At 30.5% G+C, this 24,174-nt stretch overlaps 1 protein-coding gene across 4 annotated transcripts in view; it reads right to left on the bottom strand.

Moving 5' to 3' along the window:
- LOC132949852 (receptor-type tyrosine-protein phosphatase kappa) overlaps positions 1 to 24,174 on the bottom strand; it is a 171,185-nt gene that overhangs the window by 24,273 nt on the left and 122,738 nt on the right. For all 4 annotated transcript variants that reach the window (XM_061020936.1, XM_061020932.1, XM_061020933.1 and 1 more), the window contains one exon: positions 7,010 to 7,086. In XM_061020936.1, the coding sequence (XP_060876919.1) occupies positions 7,010 to 7,086 (77 nt within the window). The remainder of the gene's footprint in view (positions 1 to 7,009; positions 7,087 to 24,174) is intronic.

The raw sequence follows: 24,174 nt of genomic DNA, 5'->3' as shown, positions 1-24,174 counted from the left end.
CTAGTTTGTGTTTTGTACTTTTGTGTATGCAAACTTTTCGTGGTCTGACTCTTCGTAGAAATAAATAATAAAACGACTAAAACATGAAATGAACTATTCTAAAACTTTATCTAATACAACTTTTAATATATACGTACGAGTTTCTATACAATTTTGAATAAAATAAAAAATATATTATATGCATGTACAGCGTGTCCAGTAAAAGTTTATGTAACTCTCATTCCAGGACACTCTGTATAATATTATAGTTTATTTCGAAAAGTATATGTTTAAAATTCATTGAACTTGTATATTTCAACTGCACTCGTGAATGTACACGATAGTAGTTATAGGTGTAATATATTACATAAGTTTAAAGAAAGAAGTTCTGAAACATTATTCAAACTAACTCTAATTAATTCCGGTTAACGTTGAATAAACTGTATTACTAAAGAGCTTAAAAATGAAGTATTATTTATTTATATAGATTGTGAGGCAAAGAGTAGAAATATGATGTCGACCTTTTAGTTTTCACTACACTGAGGTGTGCTTTTTTATTGGTTAGAACTTTTAGCTGTAAATTTAGAACTATTTTAGCGAATACATTTTATCAAAACGGCTCCTATGTATTTTAACTTGTGTACTTATGTTAAAATTAAAACCCAGTGTACGATTTAAAATCATTAAAACATAAATTAATGAAACCGACGTAGATATTTTATACGTAGTAGTTATATAGGTACTTTTAAAATTAATGTTACATCATTTTTCGGTTGTTAATTAAAAAAAAATTATACACAGTTTTAAAAAAAAGTTACAGTTAAGCAGTTTTGATGAAAACTGAAAAATTAAAAAACTATTTGGTACCGACATCGCAGGTTAAACATAAATCATTAATACAATATTATGACGTACATGGTACATACGATATTTCCATCATCGCACCCCATTGGCCATTCGTACCTAATATTATGATAAAAGTATTAATAATAACAAAGTTTGACGTGTAGAATTGCTGGAAAACGCATTCAAATAATAATCATTTTAATGTTGTACGAAGACATTGCACTTTATTTTTGGTCAACAATTTTGTTCATTCTTTGATGTGTAGATAGTGTAGGATAATATTATATAATATGACAGAGAAAAGAGTTTTTAATAAAATATAACGTAAAAAAAAAAAAAATTGCCTATTAGGAATAAAACTTTTCCACACGATATTAATATTAATGCTCACTGCATCCGCATCATAAAACGCGTTTCATTATATTGTTATTGCCACGTGGTATATCTGCTATATATAGGGTTCTAACCATTTTTTCCAGTGAAAAAGATACAGCCGAAAAGTTTTTATTATTAAAACCGTTCACGGTTGTCGTTATATAATAATATTTTATAATAGGTTTAGGTACGAATTTCTTATGTATCGATTACCTACAACTGCACGTGTATAAATGTACAATATATAAAGTATAGTTCACCTCAACGGAAACACAGAAATTCTGGCAATATTTTGGTGGGTGGTCAAAGGGATACGTCCTATTTAGGTCAACGGTTCTCATATACTGTGCAGGTAAACGTACCACTGGTGGTACGCTACAGAAGGAAATTACGCCTTCTGAGAAGGTGGTACCTACGCGAAAGATCGTGCGTAGGGGTAGGACAGACAGTTGATAAATTGATATTTTTTACTAACGGGTCTAATATTATTTCTATGTTTTGTGTTAATAGGTACTAAAATATAATATACTGTTCATTGTACTTGAACTATTGTTAAATATGTATTGGAATTTTGAATAGTTCTATTTATTAGTAATTAGTGGTACACGAGCGACACACGACTCGTCCGTAATACATACACGAGTGTTGTAAAAAAAAAAATTGCGAACCTCAACTGTGGCTGGTTGTGGTCGAGTCATATTTTTCAGCTCTTTAAATTCGATACAATTTGTACGAGTAAAATCGGAGCGCGTAATAAACTTATAATTCATAATGGGATTTTCGAACTAAAAAAAAAATCAAAGCCGCAAAGTCGTGATATTTGACTTGACACTTTTTGACCGCGCGCATGCCAGAAAATAATATTATTATAATACGCTCTCCGCCGCCGCATTATACTAGCGGACTAGCGGAGGGCGAGCCGGCCGGATACGCGTCTTTCTCAAACGCGTATATATAGACAGCGAAAAATCTGAACGACCGGGCACGGCTGGCTATTTAGGTGAGGTCGTTTTACGAAAAAAAAATAATAATAAAGTCGCGAATTCGCGGAGAACACGCCCGTATTGTTTCCGACGAAACATCGATCGTCGTCGTCGGCGGATTGTTTCCAGGACGTGAGAACGAAAACAATAATACACCTGTTTTCTTTTGCGTATGGCGCCATGTCCAGGAGTTGGCCTGAAGGCCCAGTTCGGACGCCTATTTGGCAGAATTTCTAATTGGGCACCCGTAGTTTCTGCCATGCCCAATAGGGGGACGTCGCGGTCTCGCCGTCTAAACAGTAAGTTGCCTGTCCGTAGAGCGATGCCACCCGTGACCGGGATTCGAACCGGCGACGGTGCGCGTTAGCACCGACGCCGTAATCCACTCGGCCACTCCGTCCCCCACCTGTAATGGGCAGGTAGTAAACTTGCAGCAGTCATTTTCTTTTTGCAGTTAAATAAACCATGTGCCCACGAATACAGGGTACACGCAGAGAAAAGTGAAGTTGTTGCGCAAATTACGCAAAATACAATAGCTAGCTAGATGAAAAATAAATTACAAGTTATCGGAATTTATGATCCAATATAATTTATTCTCATGGGTATACGTCAACTGTGCCATAAATCTCAGATATAAAAAAAAAATATGGGATTCAAAACGGGCCAGACGAAGTGTCAAAAATGTTATAATTTAATTGAGTGTAAAAGTTGAAAAACAAACGATAATTTCTGAAGTCAGCAAGTTAACATTACAAAAAATGAAACAATTTAACGATGGACCATGAACGTATTCATCTTAAGATACATTTTAGATTCTAGATTAATTTTTTTCAACACTAGAAGTCATTTATTTTAATTTAAACAATTTAGAACTTTCACACGTCTTGAACATAACATATTGTTTAAAAATGTATTTTATTTGTATTTTTTTTACAATTTAGTTTGTCTAACCCTTAACATTAACACATTTTCTATATTTATTAAAATATCCAAAAACACTGTAGTGAATATTTTTGTTATAATATTTTCCTGGTGCAATCGATGTATATCTTTGTAATATTATAATATGTGATAAATCCAACGGCGCATAGGATGTATATATTTCAGATACAGTCTTGAAAAATCGACGCAATTGACGAACGCCGAGTCTCATGACCAAGCAAACAGAATTCAAAAATATGTTTAGGGTATTGAGTAATATAAGTGACTGAGTTATGGATTGTACCCTGTTTTTGTTGACATACCTACGGTTTATTATACAAGGGATATCAAACACGTTTGCGCACTCGCAGTCATTGCGCAGTGTTATTAAACATTTCGAAGCGGAAGCATCGCATAAACACCATACCTACCTATACCATACCTGTAGTACGCCTTATGTGTTTAGTATGTAATATATGCGTTTAACCACATAAATTATATACCGTATACCTGCCAGTTATATACCACGAGTCTTCCGTGTATAATATTACCGTGACGAGCGACAAGTTCACGCTTTAATACGCACGTCACGACCGTTTATACGCAAATTTATTACAATACATAGGTGGAAGGTACACGACGTCATATTATATTAATAATATTATAAGGTGCGATCCGCCGAGCGCGCTCAGTGTTCAACACACGGTTTTACCATTGATTTCTGTTTACGGAATTTTTAAGTGCGCATGTAAGGACTTTATGGCAAAATGTTCTGATTGTTTTTTTTTATGTTGTTTAGCGGGTGTTTTGCGACCGCGTATACAAGCCAGTTTTTTTCAAACGAAATCGCTCATTTTCTAGTGCAGTAATCAAGCAGATGATTGTTTTGAAAATGTCGATGTTTATAATTGGATCAGTAGATTCCGAGTTATCGACAAGTAATATAGGTATATTATGTTGGGTACCGTAAATGTCGGAAATTCCGGCAATGTAGGTGTAAATGGGTAATGACTAGGGAATTAGGCAGCGATGTCAGTATAATGCCGGAATACAATCCTTTGTTGGTAATCGGGCTATATATATTTCCGTAATTGGCTGATAAGTTAAGTCAATGTTATTTATCGGTATTTCCCATAGAGTACTCTACGGTATTTCCTAAGGTGTTAAATGATAATCGATTTATCGGTCATGAAACTGAATATTATCTTTAAGTTTTACTGCCACTTCTTTCTGTTGGTGGGTGTGGTGAGGTCATGTGCGAATTATTAGAAAAATTGTTTTTGTATTTAAACGATAGTTTCAGAAACAGTTTGTTTTATGAAAAAAATAATAAAATATACCTAACTATACTTTGTTCAAGTTAAGAAACGTAATCAGTGGCGACCAGTTTCCGTCAGGCAGCAGGTTAAATACACCCGTTTGTCCCCTTCATCCAGAAAATTATCTGTATACCGGCTGTGTTTTATTGCAACGTCCCTGCGCACAAGTCTGCCGCCGACTAAGTGTCTTAACTTGAACAGAGTATAAATAACATATAATAGCATGATAGGTAAGTACATGCATTGGTCGAATTAGGTAATCTGGTCATTAAAGTAATATTCTTATAAATTAATTAGCTATTAGTCACTTTGACTATCATTTTGTATGAATTGTTTAGACAATAAAGCCATTGCCTAACTGAATTAACCATTGTCAATAATGACTACCTAGTCAATATTAATAACTGAAAATGACTGATTGCCGACATTGACGGTAACATAATATTATATAAGAGGGATGAGGGTTATACGTTAAACGTTAAATATATGTAGTATTTAGTCTATTACTTAACATATCATATTATACTCGGACACATTTTATAAATTCAAAAATGCTAATAGCCAATAGACAAATATTGAGTACAAGTATTTGAAAATATGGTCATATTGAGTATATATTATATTATGTTGTGTAATATTGAGTATTATAACTGAAAAACATATTAAGTCAGAGTAGGTAGGTACAAGTATGTCACAATACATAAATATTATTGTAATTATTCAAAAAATTAGCTTAAGAAAAAATATGCACATTATAAGTTACAAAACTTGTACTGGACTCCATGAGTAGTTAGTAATAGTATCAGTATGACAATAATAATGATCTTATTGTAGGGATAAGGTTAATATTTATAGTTAAAATTAGGTTTAAGCTATATTATAAGAGATGATAGGGAAACGAAAAAGGGTTATTTAGTGTGGTGATCGTGTGACGTGACCACTACAGCGCAGTTGATTCGTTAGTGATTTTATACTTTTAACCGGGTGTGTCAATTAGTACCTACCTATAATTTCGTCAGAAGTACCTAATCGGCGTATAAACTACTATACTTAATTGACATTTTCAAAAAAAACCTATGTATAATAAATTCATAACTATAAATGGTAAAATGAGGGCAAGCGTATTTGATTTATCACTTTGTATAATTGTATGTTATAATAATATATGAAATTGTACGCGGTGTTCATAATATGATAATAAATAATAATAATATTAATCTTTGACGTGCAAAGTTACTAGGTAATGATTTTTTTAACTGAGTTAAGCACATTGATAAGAAAAAGTTAAAAGTTATAACTTGAAAATTTTTTCATTAACTTATAGTTAAGTTAAAAGTTAATATACCTACATAGTATTTTTTAAACTTTTTTCTAAGTTAAAAGTTTGTATTTTTTGTTCATGACTCAAGCCTGCTTTATTTTTTTACTAACTCAAAACTATATAGTGTTTATCATCATGCAGTATTTCTATATGTATAGTGTTCCACCACAAAAATAAAAAACCTAACCTAGCCTAGCCAAAACGTGCCTAAAATATTTTTCGACATGAAAACGAAATCGGATGAAAATCTAAATAAATTAAATCAAAAACAAAACAAATGATTCATCAAAATAAAATGTTGATTCGTCTTTACTATGTTGATTAAAAAATAATTAAGTTAAGTTAGTAGTTAAATTAACGTAAATCAAATAGTAATTAGTTAAGGCGAAAAATTAAAATAAAATAAAATGTAATTTTCAACTTAACTTTAACTCGTTAATGCCCAGCCTTGGTGACGCATATAAGATTATACGCGTTTTAATGCTACCTTAAAATCGCCCGGGACGACGTTTTAACGTTTGATAATTAAAATCCGAGGTATTTGCAGACTTGCATTTCGCCGCTGCTTATAGATCGAGGTTATTCATTAAGTTTTGACGAAAGCAAAATGTTGCGAGTTTGGCGAAAAAATTCGAAACGTTTCGTTCACTCGGTACATACACACGCATATTAATAATATATCGTACCTATAATACAATATGTAAGTGTATAATATATGTATAATATATATATATATATATGAATGTTAAATGAATATACGTTTATTTAAATTTCGCCGACGAAAAGTTACAGACCAAAGCGGTTCCTTTTTTTATTTATTTGTTTTTTTTAATTAAAACGATCGAAATCCGAAAAAAATTAAAACCCGAACCCCGCATCGCAGATTAATTAAATTGGCCGAATAACAACGCGAGCAGCGATATATTATAACATGCTGTAAGGCCAATTTGTTCGTGCGCCGACGAATTTTACGGATTTAATTTTCGACACCGTCGTTATGAAACTGTAAGTATTTAGGTAGGTACCTCCTATACGATCGTTACTTTAATACATGACATCGTTACATTGCGGCACTGTTATAAAATATTTAAACGCTCCGAAAATTACAAAATATATTCTCTGCGAACTGCAACTATTACAATTCACGATATGTTTTTGTTACGCACAGGAAATTTATTTTAGTTCATATTAACACGTAATAATAAATTGTACATAATATTAAAATAGTCATCAACGATAGTGATTGTTCAGTATAATATACTCACGTCCACGTACGACGCGTTGACGTAATCCGAATCCGGTACGTTTGGCAATTGGTCCAAAACCACTCGGTTGTAATCGTCTGCAATGAGAAAAGTTGGTTTAATTAGCTAAAATATTTTGAGAAACACACTCTCACAGTTATTTATATAATATTATGTATAGTATATACTACATATTATATAGGTATATATAAGAACAAGTTGTACTAAAAATTAGTAGTTATAGAATTTTGATTTTGACACGTCAACATTTTTAGAAAATTTGTCCACAAAATAAATTATAGAAAACAAGAAAGGTTCACATTGGAAAAACAGAAGTTTATATCACCACACGACACTCCTTAAGTAGTACAGAAAAATCCCAAGAATTTGAAAACATATGAAAGTATAATATGGTAATTTTAAGTATATTTAAAAATTCCAAAAATCAGAATTTGAATAAATTCGTTATCGAAGAAAAGAAATGGAGTGAGCATGTTTGGGGAATCACCCTGTATATATATACAATATACTTAAATGTGGGTACTTAAAGTATTGGTGTATATTTATAGATATGTAAGTACTTCGCGTACATTTAATTGTTTTATACGTTTAATACATTACAGTTTGGAATCATACCTATATGTAACAATATTGTCGAGTAGCCTAAAGATACAACTTTAAGTATAGATGGTTAAATCGAAAGTCGGCCAAGTTTTTTTTCAAAAATAAAGATTTGACACTAAGGCTAAGGATGATGCGAAAAATCCTTGAAATAAGGACCTACTGCAGTGAGCTTGGTCCTGTTTTGCAGAGTGAATGCTATCGGACAAAAACTGATTGAAATCGTTAACTTCAAAATTGACACGCATCGGTAGAAATAGATGGGATAGTGTAGGTAATATTAGCAGTTAAGACGTAAAAAAAGGCATCATCAAGCAAACGATTACTGAAATATAATACGTCCATCGAAAATGTTGATTATCGATTGTCTATATATAGGTACATAATGTACATCGGTTTATTATATAAAAAACAAACAAACTTTGCGACTGGCTGACTTTATGCATTCCTAAACCGTTCATCCGATTGCGATGAAATTTGATATAGAGATAGTCTAGACCTCAGGGAAGAAGATTGGCTTCATTTTGTAGCGAAAAAAGATGAATCAAACCCAACAAAAAAAAAGAGGTCCAACCCGGGGAAGTTCTCAAACAGGGATTTTGAGATTATTATTATTATTTTTTTTATATAAATAGTTGCTATTGGGTTTAGGACAGAATGTATCAAGTTCGAATCACGGTTTCAGTGGACCATTTTTTTTGCAATTTAGAATTAAATTATACGGGTGTCGGTTTAAGTAACTATAATTAATTATTGTATAGGTACACACTATATATATGTAACATATATTTAATTGTGGGTAGGTATTACATCTATGTTTCAGTTTTTACAATGTGATTTTATTTTCAACCAATTAATCGAGCGCTGACATATTGTTATCAACATAAAGCAAATATATAATACTGTCGTATATTGCAGACAGTCGTCAAAATAATATTATTTGATATATATTATGTAATATAGGTGGGAATATTTTAAATTGCAAATTATTGACATAGGTCAGGCCAGCGAAGCAATATGTGCTGAGGCGACAATAATATTTTCTATATAACACCGCCGTACGTGCAGGCACGGGGGCCCCGTTGTCGCTGAGTGATTCGGCGAGGACGTATAGGTACGACGTGCGTGTGAAACAAGCCGATCGTAGACAGTTATTATATAAGTAGAGATGAACCCACAAAATAAGTCAAAAAATATAATTTTATCATAACACTAATTACCAGGTAAAATTATTAAAAAAAATGACCAAGACATATAAAAAATACTAACAAAATACTTATATACTGAATACAGACATACAGTATTGTGGTATCACCCGTATTAGACAATACGCGGTAAACCAACTATACGCCTTACCCTCGTATTCTCTAGTTAATGACTCCCTCTAAAGTTATATTAGAATGGCACTATTAACTCGTTGAGGTACGATGGTATGCGCTTGTCAATTCTTAGTTCGTTCCTATCTAGTTGAAATGTCTCAAAGATTACATATACCTTGGCACTATTCAGTTTAATAAAACTTCATTGACACATAGTACGTATATCCCGGCGCTGTTCCTATAAAAGGTAAGAACGTAAGAATGACTAAAATAATGTTTAACTCGGGTTTTCAGGCCGGAAACACTTTTATTGTATTAAAACAAACATAAATAAAACACTTAGCAAATTCAGATCGTCTGATTTTTTATATGTCTTGGCAATTTTTTTAAATAATTTTACTTGGTAATATTAGTGTTGTGATAAAATTATATTTTTTGACTTATTTTGTGGGTTCATCTCTACTTATATAATAACTGGAAAAAAATTGTGCGTAAAGATTTAAATAGTTGTAGCTGCTGTAAAATATTATTATTTAACAATTAACTGTATATATATATATACTATAGTGTGTACCTAAACAATTATTTATAATAGTTACTTAAAAAAAAATAATAAATTATTAAATCATTACGTAAAGGTTCCTGAACTTTGAAATTATATATCTATACTAATATATAAAGCCGTAGAGTTTGTTTGTTTGAACGCGCTAATTTCAGGAACTATTGGTTCGAATTTAAAAATTATTTTTTATTGGATAGTCCATTCATCGAGGAAGGCTATAGGCTACATATAACACCACGCTACGACAAATTAATAGAAGCCTGGGGAAGTGCTCAAACAGGGATTTTGAGATTTACGGTGGAAATGTTTGTTTATATAAATAGTTGTTATTGGTTATAGAAGAAATAATTATAATAGATAAAGTATTTATTTATGATTGGTTGCCATAGGTTGAACGGCCAGATCAGGTAAAAGCATGCATCAAATCGAATTTTCGCACATTGCCTACCAGGGTGGCTGATATGCACTTGCTGCAGTGAGTTACACCAAAAAGGAGTTGTACAAACACAATTTTTTTAAGAGTTGTCATTTTTTACGGGCCACGAAGTGCTCAGAAGCAGCTAGTCTTTATATATTATATAGATAATAATAATAATAATAATAATAATAATAATAATATTTTTTTGTAATCAATAACAACCATTTAAATAAACAAAAAACAAAATAAAATAAATGTATTATAATTACATAATCACGCATTTTCTATAGTCTGTTCAAAATGAGATCGACCTCGGCAACCAGTTTTCGTTCGCGACGGTCAGGCGCCTGCCCCCACCATAGCCGCAGAACAAAGCCACGCCCATGCGCACAACTCAGCCGCCGCGACGAGGTCCGATCTCATTTTGAACAGACTATAGAAAATGCGTGATTATGTAATTATAATACGTCGTCAAATGGTTGATATCACAGTAAAATATTTAAGAAAGGATTAACATTTGTAAAAAGGGTTACATTTTAAGTCTTACGTGTATAAAAGGGTTATTGAAAAAGATGATTACCATTTTTTAAATACTTTTATTTAAAGAGGGAGAATTTTTAAAAAGGGTTAAATAAAAATTATTTTTTAAAAGGGTTAAAAAAAATTTATTTCTTTCTTATCAAAGTTATACTAGGTAAAAACGACAAATACTTTAGAGTTAATTCTTACACTAACGTAGAAACAGCACGGGGTCTGCGATCTACCGCAGGTAGATTGCCTTCCTGATAATATACTGCTGCGAATCAGAATTTTTATTCCGGGCAACAGAAAAGTTAAGATAAATCTAGAACATCATACACCGATTTTTAAATAACGCATTGAACAAAATTTGAGTCATATAAAAGTTTGTACCTACATTTAACAGGTAACTAAGTGCACGGGATCAGCTAGTAATAAATAATTGGCAGTAAAAGGAATATGACGTTTTTCCTATTTTGGCAGAAAAAAGTATTGGTGAAAAACGGAAAGGTAATTTTTGGCAGAAACTGGTGACACCCAATTATACACTTAGATAATTATACATATAGATTCGATTGTTCAGGTGTAAATCAGATGTTTTAGTTATTTTTATATTATATATTTTATTACTTATATGTTTATATTATAATATAATTAATACATCAGACGACATTCAATCCATTAGCAATATTTAAAAAAGAAACTTGACAGGTAAATAATAATAAATATGTGTTTACCGCTTTGGTAGTGTGGTTACTATATTATCATATAGGTAGTATATAATATATTAATATAAAATAAATATTATATATCGGGAAACGTAAACGCGGGGTGCACTATTACAATTTAAAAAGTTAAACTTAAGCACTTAAAGTATTCCAACTATGTATGGAGACTGCCTCAGGTGTTTTTGTTCGAAATTGGAATGTACATCAATCATATTTTGATAGCTTATTATAACAAAATATTTTATTCAGCGCATTGAAATAAATTAATACTTGACTGGCTAATGGCTATATACAATACTCCATACGCAGGTGTATTATAATATAATATTATAATATTATTATGCATACCACTATATCAGTATTTTATTGTATTATTTATGTTTTTCCTGTTCTACGATAATTTTATAGAGGATTTTACACTATATAATTTGGTGGAACATAAAAATATTAATTTGTATTCTTTGTTGAAGTATTTTAATTTGCGGTTGAGTGTAATTCACAGTAAAAAAATGTATAACTAGGTATATATGTATATTATATTCTCAATTTGTATTGGTATTACTTATTTGACGTGATCAAAATTAAAACATAAAATATATCAACTAAAAAGAATAGGTATTTGAAAATTAGTATTTGGTTTTATATATAGATACTTTGAGAAAGTAATTGAATACTTTTATTCCAGTACCTTACAACTTTACAAGACTGGCCATAAACAATTTGAAATAAATTGTTCGTAGTGGTATCCAATGAATTTACGCGGCACAACAATTTTATGATATTATAGCCGAGAGACTATGTTGGTCTTGACGAAGGATTTGTCGAAGTTAGAATTACAATCAAACGCGGCCGCCACGTACCTATTGCAATATAACAACTTATTATTTCGTTGTGTGGAAATATTGTTTAACGCTATAAATAGGTATACGTTCGTAACAAGAAAATAGATATTGTATTTGTCGAACGACTACTGCAATTGGACGAAAGGCGATCTTAATTGGCAATCGAAATATATCTCTCATATCACGCCTATGGACTGCAATTATTAATACAAGACTTCATATCGCCCTGCAAGAAGTGAGTGATAACTATATAATATTATTGTACAGCAGAAAAAGAAGTGATCACTTTTGTTCTAACCAATATTGGATTTTTTTTTTAAATATAATTTTATATGATACAAAAATGAATGTTTGTTTGGTTTGTCCTCAATAGACTCGAAAAAACTACTGGAACGTTTTATATAAAATTTATATAAATTCCTTATTGAGACTCTGTGGGTGCTTATAGCTCACTTTTTCAACCCCTGTAAGATCTTGAATTTTTTTTACCATTTTGTATTCATTAGGTATTTTTTTGCATTTAAAGTAATTTTTAATCATTCTATATTTTTAATAATTTTTGTCAGTTAAATTTTTTTACGCATATTTTTTCATTTTTCATTTTAATCTTTTAAAATATTTTACACGATATGAACGCACGTCGTAATCAATTAATATTATCTCTAATTAAAATATTTTTAAAATATTTTTTTTGTATTAATTAACCCATGGAAACATATTATAAGCTATTGGGTGTACAATAAATTTATGAATCTACATTTACAATTATAAAATAATACTATTTACTTAATAATAATTGCGTGGTCTCCTGTGATTCGTTTACTGGTTGGTTTCTTGGAAACATAGTATTACCAGTTGGAGGTCGTCTATATTATGATGCACGATTAATGCTGACAGAACGTTTATAGAAACCGCTGATATTACATTGAATAATTAAAATTATTTTCATTTGACAGTTTTTTATTTTTTAAAATTATGAATCTTATAGCATTTTATACTGATTCCACGATTCATTAAAAAAATGCACTTAATATTTCAAAAATTGCAGTAGGTACTTGTAAAGTTCACTAAAACTTTATAAATGCAATACAAACTCTGAGTCCAATATATAGTAATAAAATAAAAATAGCGTAATGGAGGTTCACACAATAATTAAATAACTAGGTTTGGTACCGATTTTCGTTTGAGATTTTGTGCTTTATGAAATCGATTATAGGTACACGACATATTCGAAACTTGATATGTGGTGTAGAATATTATTGGAGTACCTACTCAATATAATTTATACGTACCTACGAGTGGGATATCAAAGTAAGTAATCGGATACACATGTATAAATATTATATTATTATTGATATTTAGGTAATGGTAATTTGTCAACCTTTTAATCACTTTGTACTAGATGAAATGTGGTGGAGATACAAATTCATTTTGTTAAAACGTGTACCCCCCTGTTTTACGGTCAACAGAATTTGATTTCTTGTTGAGAATATCGATGATAAATAATGATAATTGATATTACGATTATGCCTGACGTATACTGTAGACAGTAATTAATATAATTGTATAAGAATATATTATAATATATTTTAGTAATATTAAGTAATTAAGACCAGCGAAGCAATATGACGTGTTGAGGTAACGCTAAAATATTACTATTTAAATAAGTGCGACGAGTGACGACGGTCGTACTCACGCGAGTGAGCGACGACTGTATAGTAGTAGGTAACCCTGTTTTATTTTGTGTTCGATTTTAAACCAATAAAAGTGGTTGCGACCAAAAACCGTGTTTGAGTTTTATTGTAATCGCGTTTGACGTTCTTAACATTTATAAACAGAACAGTGCCGGCATATACGTACTTTAGAATCGAGGAAGTTTGCTCAAACTGAATATTGTGCAGCGTCACATGAAATCTCGTGTCGTCGTGCTTTGAGAGGAATAACGATGAGCAGAACGTATTACAGACAAGCGTATAATACTATCGTACCTCGTTAATGCTAACAGCGCTAATCTAATTAATTTCTGAGAGAGTCATTAGCTCAGAGCTGTACCAGCGGGTAAGACGACGATCGTATATAGGTTTACTGTTTAGCGCGTATCACTCGATACGGCTGATAGGTACGCCATAATAATATCTAAATCGAAATTCATACGAGAGCAGGTCTCTCCGAGTCAGGTCACGAATTCCACAAGGATATAAATAATGTAATAATATATAGTCCGCAAGATTCGATAATAGGTTTAGGAAATATGAGAGATTTGCTCGTCTCAAGTGGTATGTACGATAGTAATTTATGTGTCTAATAATATTTGAAAAAAAATGGTCTTTATCAGTACTTGTGAGGTGCGCATAAAAAAAAATCCCAACAAATCTGAACTTTAATAAATGCGTACCTGGCAGATCGAATGATGAAACAGAGGCGGTGAACACGTTCAGTGAATCTGCACCCTGTATGACACTATATTATTATTATTATCAAACGATGTAGGACAAATAATTATTATTGCGTCTTGTCTCGAGTTACGCGATAGGGTAAACACAAACACGGCTGGTGCTCATCGTTTCCGAGTAACTGCAGTGGTTATAATAATATACTGACATGCTGTACTTACTAGCGAACTCACCCACACAGACCCCCATCCACCCAACACACCCACCAACCCACACACACTCATATTATATACACGATTTATTAGAATAAAACCACCGTATACCTACTATTTCCTGGACACGATAAAATAAATACGACCGAACGAGTGAGTGGCTTTTATATTATTATTATATACCAGCTCGCTCCGTGGAAGCTATAATATTGTTCGGGGACGACGAAAAACGCTGCGATACCATATTTATTAGTGCAGTTATACTATCGTTTTTTACGGCGGGTGCCTGCGATAATAATATGATGATACTATATTGTTGTTGTCCACCATTGGCCACTGTTGACGGTTAATCGTATACAGCGTTATTGTTATAATATATAATATCGACTACTCAATTATATTATAATCAAGTATTTCTGCCCACCATAATAAGTCGTATCAGCTATCCACGTGGATACGGAGTGATCCGCTCGACATAAGACACTATTATTGTTTTTAAAAGATTTCTTTTGAATAATTTCAAGTCGTTATAAAATATCATACAATACATTTTTCGAAAAAATATATTTTTTTATCGTTTTTTAAGTGTTTTACTCGAAATGTAACAAAATATGTTGTTTAGTAATAGCACCGGTAGGTAATAGTAATATTAATAATAATAATTTGCTTAAGTTGATTTAGTTATTACTACTATTATTAATATTGGACTATTTAGCACATGTGGTAACACAATTTTGACTATATTTTTATAGTTGAATAAAATAAAATATTTCAACTAATTATAGTTTGTTAATTTTACTTATGTATTTTGTAAAAATGTAGTAAATGCAACTAAAATGTGTTTGTTTTAACTATAATATTTCTACCTAAAATTATTTAGTTATAATTTTTTGTCCATGCAACAATTAAATATTATACATATATCATTGGATAATAATACATAATACTTAAAAATACAGAAAGTAAAATCATAATGAGATTGTATGCACAGTAACAACATAATATATAAATAAATAACGTGCTATATTATTATATGATAAGATACAGACATCATAATTAAGAGGATATATATTATATATTTCGTATGACAAAGTAGAGCAACAAATTTAAACATGTAAATAATAACAAACTATATGAATAAGGGTACAAATAATAATAATGAAATAAAATAATATAAAATAAGATAAAATAATTATATGTCTAATATGGCAGGTGTTAACTATTATAGCTGAGATAAATTTGGAACTACAAGCTAAAGATTCATGTCCAGATTTTGTATCCAATCAATCACATCCATGTTAGCTGTATGGATATCATTTATAGTGCCTTTGAATGCACGGAACGGGCATTCAATTGCTATATGGGAGATTGTTTGCATATCATTTCCACAGTCACATGAAGGAGTGGTGTGTAATTTCCATTTGTACATCATGTGGTTACATCTTCCATGGCCGGTCCTAATGCGATTTAGGGTCACCCAAATTTTTCTAGGCAGATCGAAGCCTGGCTGCTTGGAAGTTGGATTGGTAACAATGTTTTGTCCATCAGGGTTCTCCGCCATCCAATCCTCTGTGTTTTCCAGTAATAGCATCTCTGCGGTTTTCCAGGGTGGTTTGCGTGACTTAAGACGTAGTCTATCCACATTTAGTCTTACATCTGCGTGTACCGGAAGGTTCTTGTTATTTTTTGTTATTTCTTAGTCCATTCCCGGATGAGAGCTTGTTCTCTTCGGATCTTAGGGGGAGCTATATTGCTAAGTACTGGGACCCATTTTAAAGGGGTAGTTTTTAATGTTCCCCCTATGATTCTCATTGCTGAGTAGAGCTGTGTATCAAGTTTATTAAGAGGATGTCAGCGCACTATTTGTTTTTCTCTCTCTAGCCCACGCGCAACATAGACAAAATATATTTGCGCAGAATCGTTTTTTCTATGTTTTTAAGTAATCTCAGAGTAAAATCACTCATTACAAAAAAGATACAAAATAATATTTTTGAGGGAATGACATATAGATTTTATATTTTATTGTTATTTGATTTTGTATTAGATTTTTTTAAATAAACAAGACGTAAAACAAATCGATATGTCATTCCCTCAAAAATATCATTTTGTATCTTTTTTGTAATGGGTGATTTTACTTTAAAATTACTTAAGACATAGAAAAAATGATTCTGCGTAAATGCGTTTTGTCTATGTTGCGCGTGGGTCGGAGAGAGAAAACAAATAGTGCACTGACATCCTCTTAAATTATAAATATTAGGATTTAGATATAAGATGATTAAAGTGTGATATTAATTATAATGTAATGAATAATTAGGTATGGATAAAAGCATTTATGTAAAACCTCGGTTAAGAAGGAAATTAGTGAACCAATTAAAGAATTTAATTTAGAATTGTTTTATCATAGTTGGACGGTTTTTAGGGAATGATAATAATATTTTATTAAACCATTTGCCGCGTAATGCATAATACAAACTTGATAAAAACACAGGCTCGTTAAATCATTCACATTAGGTATGATTATATTGAACGTCTATGTAAAATAAATCGAATAAAAAACTGTAAAATGGCATTTTGTAGTCCATATAAAATGTATTATTATAATAAGCGAGACCGCATAATAATGATTCGGAATATTAGATTTATTTTTGGGCAGATTTCTGGACTTCAATTCGTCACACTTTCCACCCACACATTTGGAAATAACTAACATGTGATACACACGTGTCTGCAGATCCGTATTAGGTATCTGGGAAATTAATCAATATTTTAAATGACCTAAAAATTGTAAATTTATATTAATATAATAATATTATATACCTATCTATTCTGTAAAGAACAGTAATAATACACAAGTTACCCACAAAATGCAATCAAAATTATCTGAAAAATGTGAATTTATGATACTTAATATTTTATTTTATATATTTTATCTGTATATTATATAATATGTGTGTGTGTGTGTGTGTCAGGGTTAGATAGATTAGTAAATATACGGAAATCAATGAAAATATACGGTTTTTTTTACAGCCACCGTATCGTTTTTTTTTCAGCGAAAGTGATTGATGGTGACTTTTGGCAAAACGTTAAGCGGATTAACTCAGTTATAGTGGAAGAACTGTTTTTTAAGTTTTAAAAAGTGGGTGTAATTCTACGCCCACTATACTGTTGTAAACATTTCATTTTTACTCATTATATTTTTACATTTATTTTTTATTTAATTTCTTGTTCTTTTAAAATATCTCGGATCAATACATACATAATACAATATTAAAATACCCTCTTATAACCGAACTTGTATTATAATAACACGCATATACTTAGATTATAGTTACTTGAGAACAATAATATTTGTATTATCTTCGATTGCTATTAAATACATTTTTATGATTTAGGTTCAAATGAAACAAGGTTCTGATTTCATAAATAATGTAATATTATATAAAAACAACGTAGGTATATAGAGTTAAGTTTTGACTATTAAAAAAAAAAAATAATGAATAAATAATTAGGTAATTAGAAATTGGAAAGTTAGCTTGTGTTTTATCTGAAGTCCTTTTATACAGTTAAAATGAAAATATGTTCAACGTAACTTATAACAGCGTGTTGGACAGAATAATAGTTATAATTAATAACTATCCAAACGAAATATCTATGTATAGATTTATTCGATTGTAACAAAACGGGTCAAGAATAGTATGTGTATATGTATAATATTATATAGGTAGTGTATAATGCGGGGGTCAAGCAATGCGACAGCAGTACGGCTCCCGTGTATTGGTTTTTCTTGGCAAAAAAAAAAAGTAGTGTATAATGTACATTATCAGAAGGCTGCGCAGAGATGGTAGGATGGTAAATATAAGGATTAATTTAGAAACGTCTAAATGTGAGTCACGATAATAAACGGGAAGAAGGGATAATGAATCTTTACCATATTATTTGTCTGGTATATACCTAGTCACGACGGGGGCCAAAAATTGGCGTAAAGCCGGGATCACACTACACCGTGACGTGTAAAATAATCACAGATACCTTAGTTACCAAACGATACCTCATAGTTGAATATATTCAACTTTTGACCGCGTGGTTACAATTATGTGCGGAAAAATGATGACTAAAATAAAATAATATTATGTTATCACCAGGTACAATATTTATATCATTGATGTTGCATTTTGGTATAAACATATAAATACGAAATCACACGACGAGGTGTGAACCCACCTTTATACCTACCTTAATACCGCAGTGATACCATCAACCGTGCAGGTCATGGTTTGCTCCTACATATTATAAGAGCAGCGTTTAAAATTTAATAAAAAAATATCAGAAATAATCAACGTAAAACATTGCAGCAGTTAACTGCAATTTCACACGCCTTAACGTGATATTCGAAAGGCTGTTAATAATAATTTTCAAAAACATGTTAATATTTTAAAATTGTTCGTCCCAAATGTTCCCACCGGATGAGTGGACTGTGACATTGTTCTACGACAAATCAACATATTTATATTTTAATATTCTATTAGCACCCTTGCTCATATTGTGCCACTAATGCGTATATAGGTCGTATGATTTAACATAAAAATAAAAAATAAATACACTTCGTATTTTATTGTATACAAGTCAAATGGATTAATATTATAATATGTTCAAGCTTATATCAAACAGTGAGATAAGTCTGTTTTTGAAATGTAATTGTTCAAAAAATACGTTTGATTTGTTAGTATAAAAAAGATGTGCACAAATTACTCCACGATCTAAAATTCGAATTTCTATATGCACGGGTATTTATAAAATAAATTCCATTTATCTCGCGTCTTTTTGATGAGTGTGTCAGTAGTGTTAGGGTGTAGTGTTTTTTTGATACACAAATACCGAGATTGAATTCCATATATTTTAATTCGTATTACATTAATGATATATTATATTATAGCCTCAATCCGCGGCAGTTAAACATATATGATATAGGTGCGGATATATTTTATATAATATTGTATTTGTTCGAATTTCGATATTTTCTTCTTTAATGGTGGGAGGGGGTGGGTTATAAAATATAACCAATGGAGGAGTACTCCAGCAGATAATATTATATTTGCGGGCTTCGCGTCTTAAAATATTATTGTGCCGTCGAATAAGTTGCACGGTTTTTGGTTGGCCTTTGCCGAGTCGCAAACGAATTAAAACGGTTTCGGATCTCGAGTGAGTAAATAATAATAATTTCGTTCGTTGGTGAACGTCGGAATACACGTCGTATATTATAATTTATAATATTCAACGTTTCAACGTATCGGATTTTAAATCTTGCTTTGAGCCATTTAAATACCTACACATAAACGAAACTTAATTTTCATATCGCGAGGGAGCCATGGGGGTATATCTTAAGTAGTTAACGCATTTGCGAAAAAGTATAGATGATGCCCGACACCGACCCGTAATTTTTTCCCCGATTCGTTTTAAAAAGTTTTATCACAACACATCATTAGAGTTTTGATATTAATATTGTGCACATACATACACACACATGTTTTACATTTTTTACACATTTATTTAATATTATCATGGTGCTGTGTTTACGAACCGATGAATAGGCGGCCTGGGTATACTAATATTATGTATATTACAAAACCGAATAGAAAATATTGTGTTCAAATGATGGAATAATTTTTCATATTATACTCATCAGTTAGATACGAGTTCGCTACAGGTAAAAGACGTATAAAGTATTGAAAAAAATTGACTACATAATATTATGTCCTTTTTCCTTTTACCGAAGAAGGACACGAATGAGGGATTATGGCCTATGTATAGTTGAACAAAACCATGAATCTTTTTATATTATACAGACAATTCCCAAAAGAGTAAGTCAACGAATTTTCTTGGACCAAAGTCAATCTCAAAGGATGGCATTAGACTTTTTCCCATTATAGTATGTTACTTTATCCAATTTAATATATATATATATATTCACTGTAGTATATACTCAAATATAATTTTGTTCTTATATATAGGGTAATTCATCAAGCATGCTCACCCTTATCTATAGCCTTTAACAATATGTATTTATTCAAATAATTAGGATTTTTTGAGTTTATAAGTTCCTATGCTTAAATAGAATTTTTCATTTTATCAAATACTTATTCATCTATGAAATTGAAGGACTTTTCTGTATTAATAAAAATTCTTCATGTTTTTTTCTGTACGTATTTTAAACGGGTTATTTCAAAAAACAATTTTGATGTATATAAGTCAATATTCGAAGTAGTTTCTGTATTATTAAACTATTAATGTACTACCACAATGGCTTAGAAATTATATAGTAATTAGTATTAATATATCAGCATTTTTTGTTTGTAAACATCCTTTGAGTAAAATAATTACTTGATTAAATAATACATAATATATTTTATATTTAATGTAAAATCATTAGTAATGATTATTATCCTAAGTGTGTAAAGTTTCTTAGCATAAAAAATCTTTCGAATTCCTAAATAAATATATTGTGTTTAACAATAATTTACAGTAAAGAACACCGGTTCATATTCGAAAAAAATAAGTGTGTTATTATTAAAATTGGTGTACAAAATCAAAGTATATGGAAATATGGTCTTTACTCTTTATTACAAGTTGACTGCCCAACCAATCTCACTGATCTTGCCACGATCGACTTGAGTATTATAATATATGCACTTAATAGTTTTATGAACACGAGAAGGTTAGTATCATATTATAAGGTTAGTGTTTTACTAACGGGGGTGGGGGTGATAACCCCCCCACTTCCCCTCTAAAAAATGTAGGTCTAAGTACGTCACTACATGTGGTATATTGGTATAATATATCCTCCGGGTTTTTATAAGAGTTTCTGGCTTTGGAAATTCCCTAAGATATAAATAATTTAATGATTTAAATGTCGAGTAGGTATCATATTATACGATACTCAAGTCGGAATTGGCAAATATAAGTAAAACATGAAGGGAAATATTTATTGAAAGCTTGGACGTGTATTACAGTCGACTTGTGTTAAGTATGCTTAAAACAATCAAAAGTTAAAAATTCCGAAAATCAGGATTTTAATGAATGCATTAAAGGATAAAAGCCAAAAGGGCGATGAGCATGATTGATCAAATCGTCCTGCGTATATGGATACCTATATTTTTCAAAATATTCAAGTATTAATTATTTAATTTAATACAGTAGTTTACATTGTGACACAATAGTCAAAACGTTAAACATAATTGGAAATTAATTGAATAATGTTGATTGTTCTCATGTTTCTCAAGTGTTTAAATTAATTTTTGTTTTGTGTACCATCGTTCAAAACCGTAGGCCAGAGAAAAATAAACGATTGTTATATACAATACAAGTAATTATTGTACGTTGACGTATATCTACATTGTTACGACGTTGGGAAACGTCCATTTTATCTGTTGTATACGATTTCAATTTATTTTACATTTCTAATAATTGAAAATTTGAAACACGACTTTTAACAGTATCTGGTAAGTAAATAAATTGTATTTTCAGACGATTATATTATTCTAATTGTTAAAAATAAAACAATAAAAACGTTTACACACTAATAAATAATAATGATTAATCGGTGAACAATTGATTGTCATTATTTTGTTCTATAAACTGTGACTGCAATTATATAGCCCTACAGCCTATAGGTATAGAAAAAATTTTAAAATAAAATATTTCGAATCATTTTCAGGAAATTAATATAACTGATTTTAATGCTTTTGTAAAAAAAAAGAAGGAAACAAATGTTATTTTTTACGTTTTCCTACTTGTTATTATTTATTTGTTTGTTTATCGCTTGATCTGTAAAAAACACGTTTATGTACCGTTCTGAAATGTTCACATAAATTGTACGTTAAAGCGTTTTATAAAATTTTTTTTTTATCAACATCGACCTGCTGACGGCCAATTATTAAATTAACAAAGTATATACTCAATTGGAATTTACCTTTGTTTGGTTGGAAAAAATAACAACAGCAATCATCTGAACTCGCGAGTGTTTCGATCGTTCACGAAGTGTTATTAATATTGACGAACAGTATACATACCTAAGCCTGTAAAATCCACTCAGGTTAACAATTTTCACTAGCTGTGCATTTATTATTTATATGTATCCACCTCAAATTATTATTTTTTATACAAAATACACGTAATAGTTCACGTGCACGTTCTAGTGGTGGTGTAGTACGAATAAGTATGATGTGTGTTGTTTTCAATGGTTTATTTCTTTTCAGTTATTGCAATTTTTTCATTTATTTTTTAACCATTTATAAAAAAAAGTGTAAAGCGTAAACACGTAATTACTTGTGTATACACTAAAAAAATAATCAAACGTGAAAATATTAGGTATTCGTCGACAACTCAAAAATGTGGTGAAATATATTTTTTTTTATATATAATTGCTATACGAATAAAAAATTAAATTAATTTTGAACTTATCAAAAGAGAACCCTCCATACCATTTTCAAGAGCTATAATGTTATTTAATGTTTATATTACGTTCTCACTTTTCACGGTAGTTATATTTACATCTGAGTTTACATTCAAATGAAACTGATGTAAAATTATCAAAAGTGTATTTATAAAATATTAATGTATGTGCAATAATTATCACAAGTCGATAATCATTTTTTAAAATATTGATATAACAATAAGGATACATATAGTCAGAATTTGATCATGTAAAGCTGCAGCGTCAATAGAAAACCCGATTACACTATTGAGCAAATTATGAAGTTATTATGTAACTATAGGTATAGGTAGTAAATTTAAATCTTAAAATACAGGATGTGATACCTTTAAGCAGATAATACGATGTTACGGAAAATACGGATGTTAAATAATATATTACTTATTAGTTATTACTATTTACGTGATACAAGTTACAACACGCATATACCACACATTAACCAGAATCGATTTCGTTAGAAGTAAGTTTATATAGTAAATTTCATGATTTTTTTACGTAATTAATCGGTAGTATTTTTTTACGTTGTGGAAGTTAAAAAATGAACGCTTAAAAGTATCAACTTGGTTAAATTTTCAATCAATAGATAATGCAAAACTTTAGAGCATTCTCTAAATTAAATAAAAAAAACAAAAATTATAACAACAAACAAAACGAGCAAATTGAAAAACAACTAAATCACTGTAAAACCAGTAGCTCAAAATACAAAATGTATTATTACATAATATTTTACTAACATTGAATAATGTCAAAATTGTTAGTTTTATCATAATATTAAAAAATAAGGACCTAAAAATTAATGACAGGAAATTTAAATTTTGAGCGGAGCACAGGTATTTATTTTAAAATAGGTAAAGGATGATCTCCACCAGTTTTAAATTTAAGGGTGAGGGGTGTAAGTGGTTGTTCCAGTTTTCCACCAAAATTGATCTTTCCTATTACCGCCGGTTTAGCATAATATAATATAATATATTTCAACTTTTAAGGTTTTTAGATTTTTTGATAACCTCTTAAGTATTGTAAAAAGTATGTGGGGTTGTAGAAAATTAGTGATGATTTAAAAAAAAAACTTAAAAATAATATATAT

The sequence above is a fragment of the Metopolophium dirhodum genome, chromosome 8 (assembly GCF_019925205.1).
Source record: "Metopolophium dirhodum isolate CAU chromosome 8, ASM1992520v1, whole genome shotgun sequence".
Lineage (NCBI taxonomy): Eukaryota > Metazoa > Arthropoda > Insecta > Hemiptera > Aphididae > Metopolophium > Metopolophium dirhodum.
The sequence above is the reverse complement of the archived record's forward strand: the minus strand, read 5'-3'. Positions and strand labels throughout refer to the sequence as shown.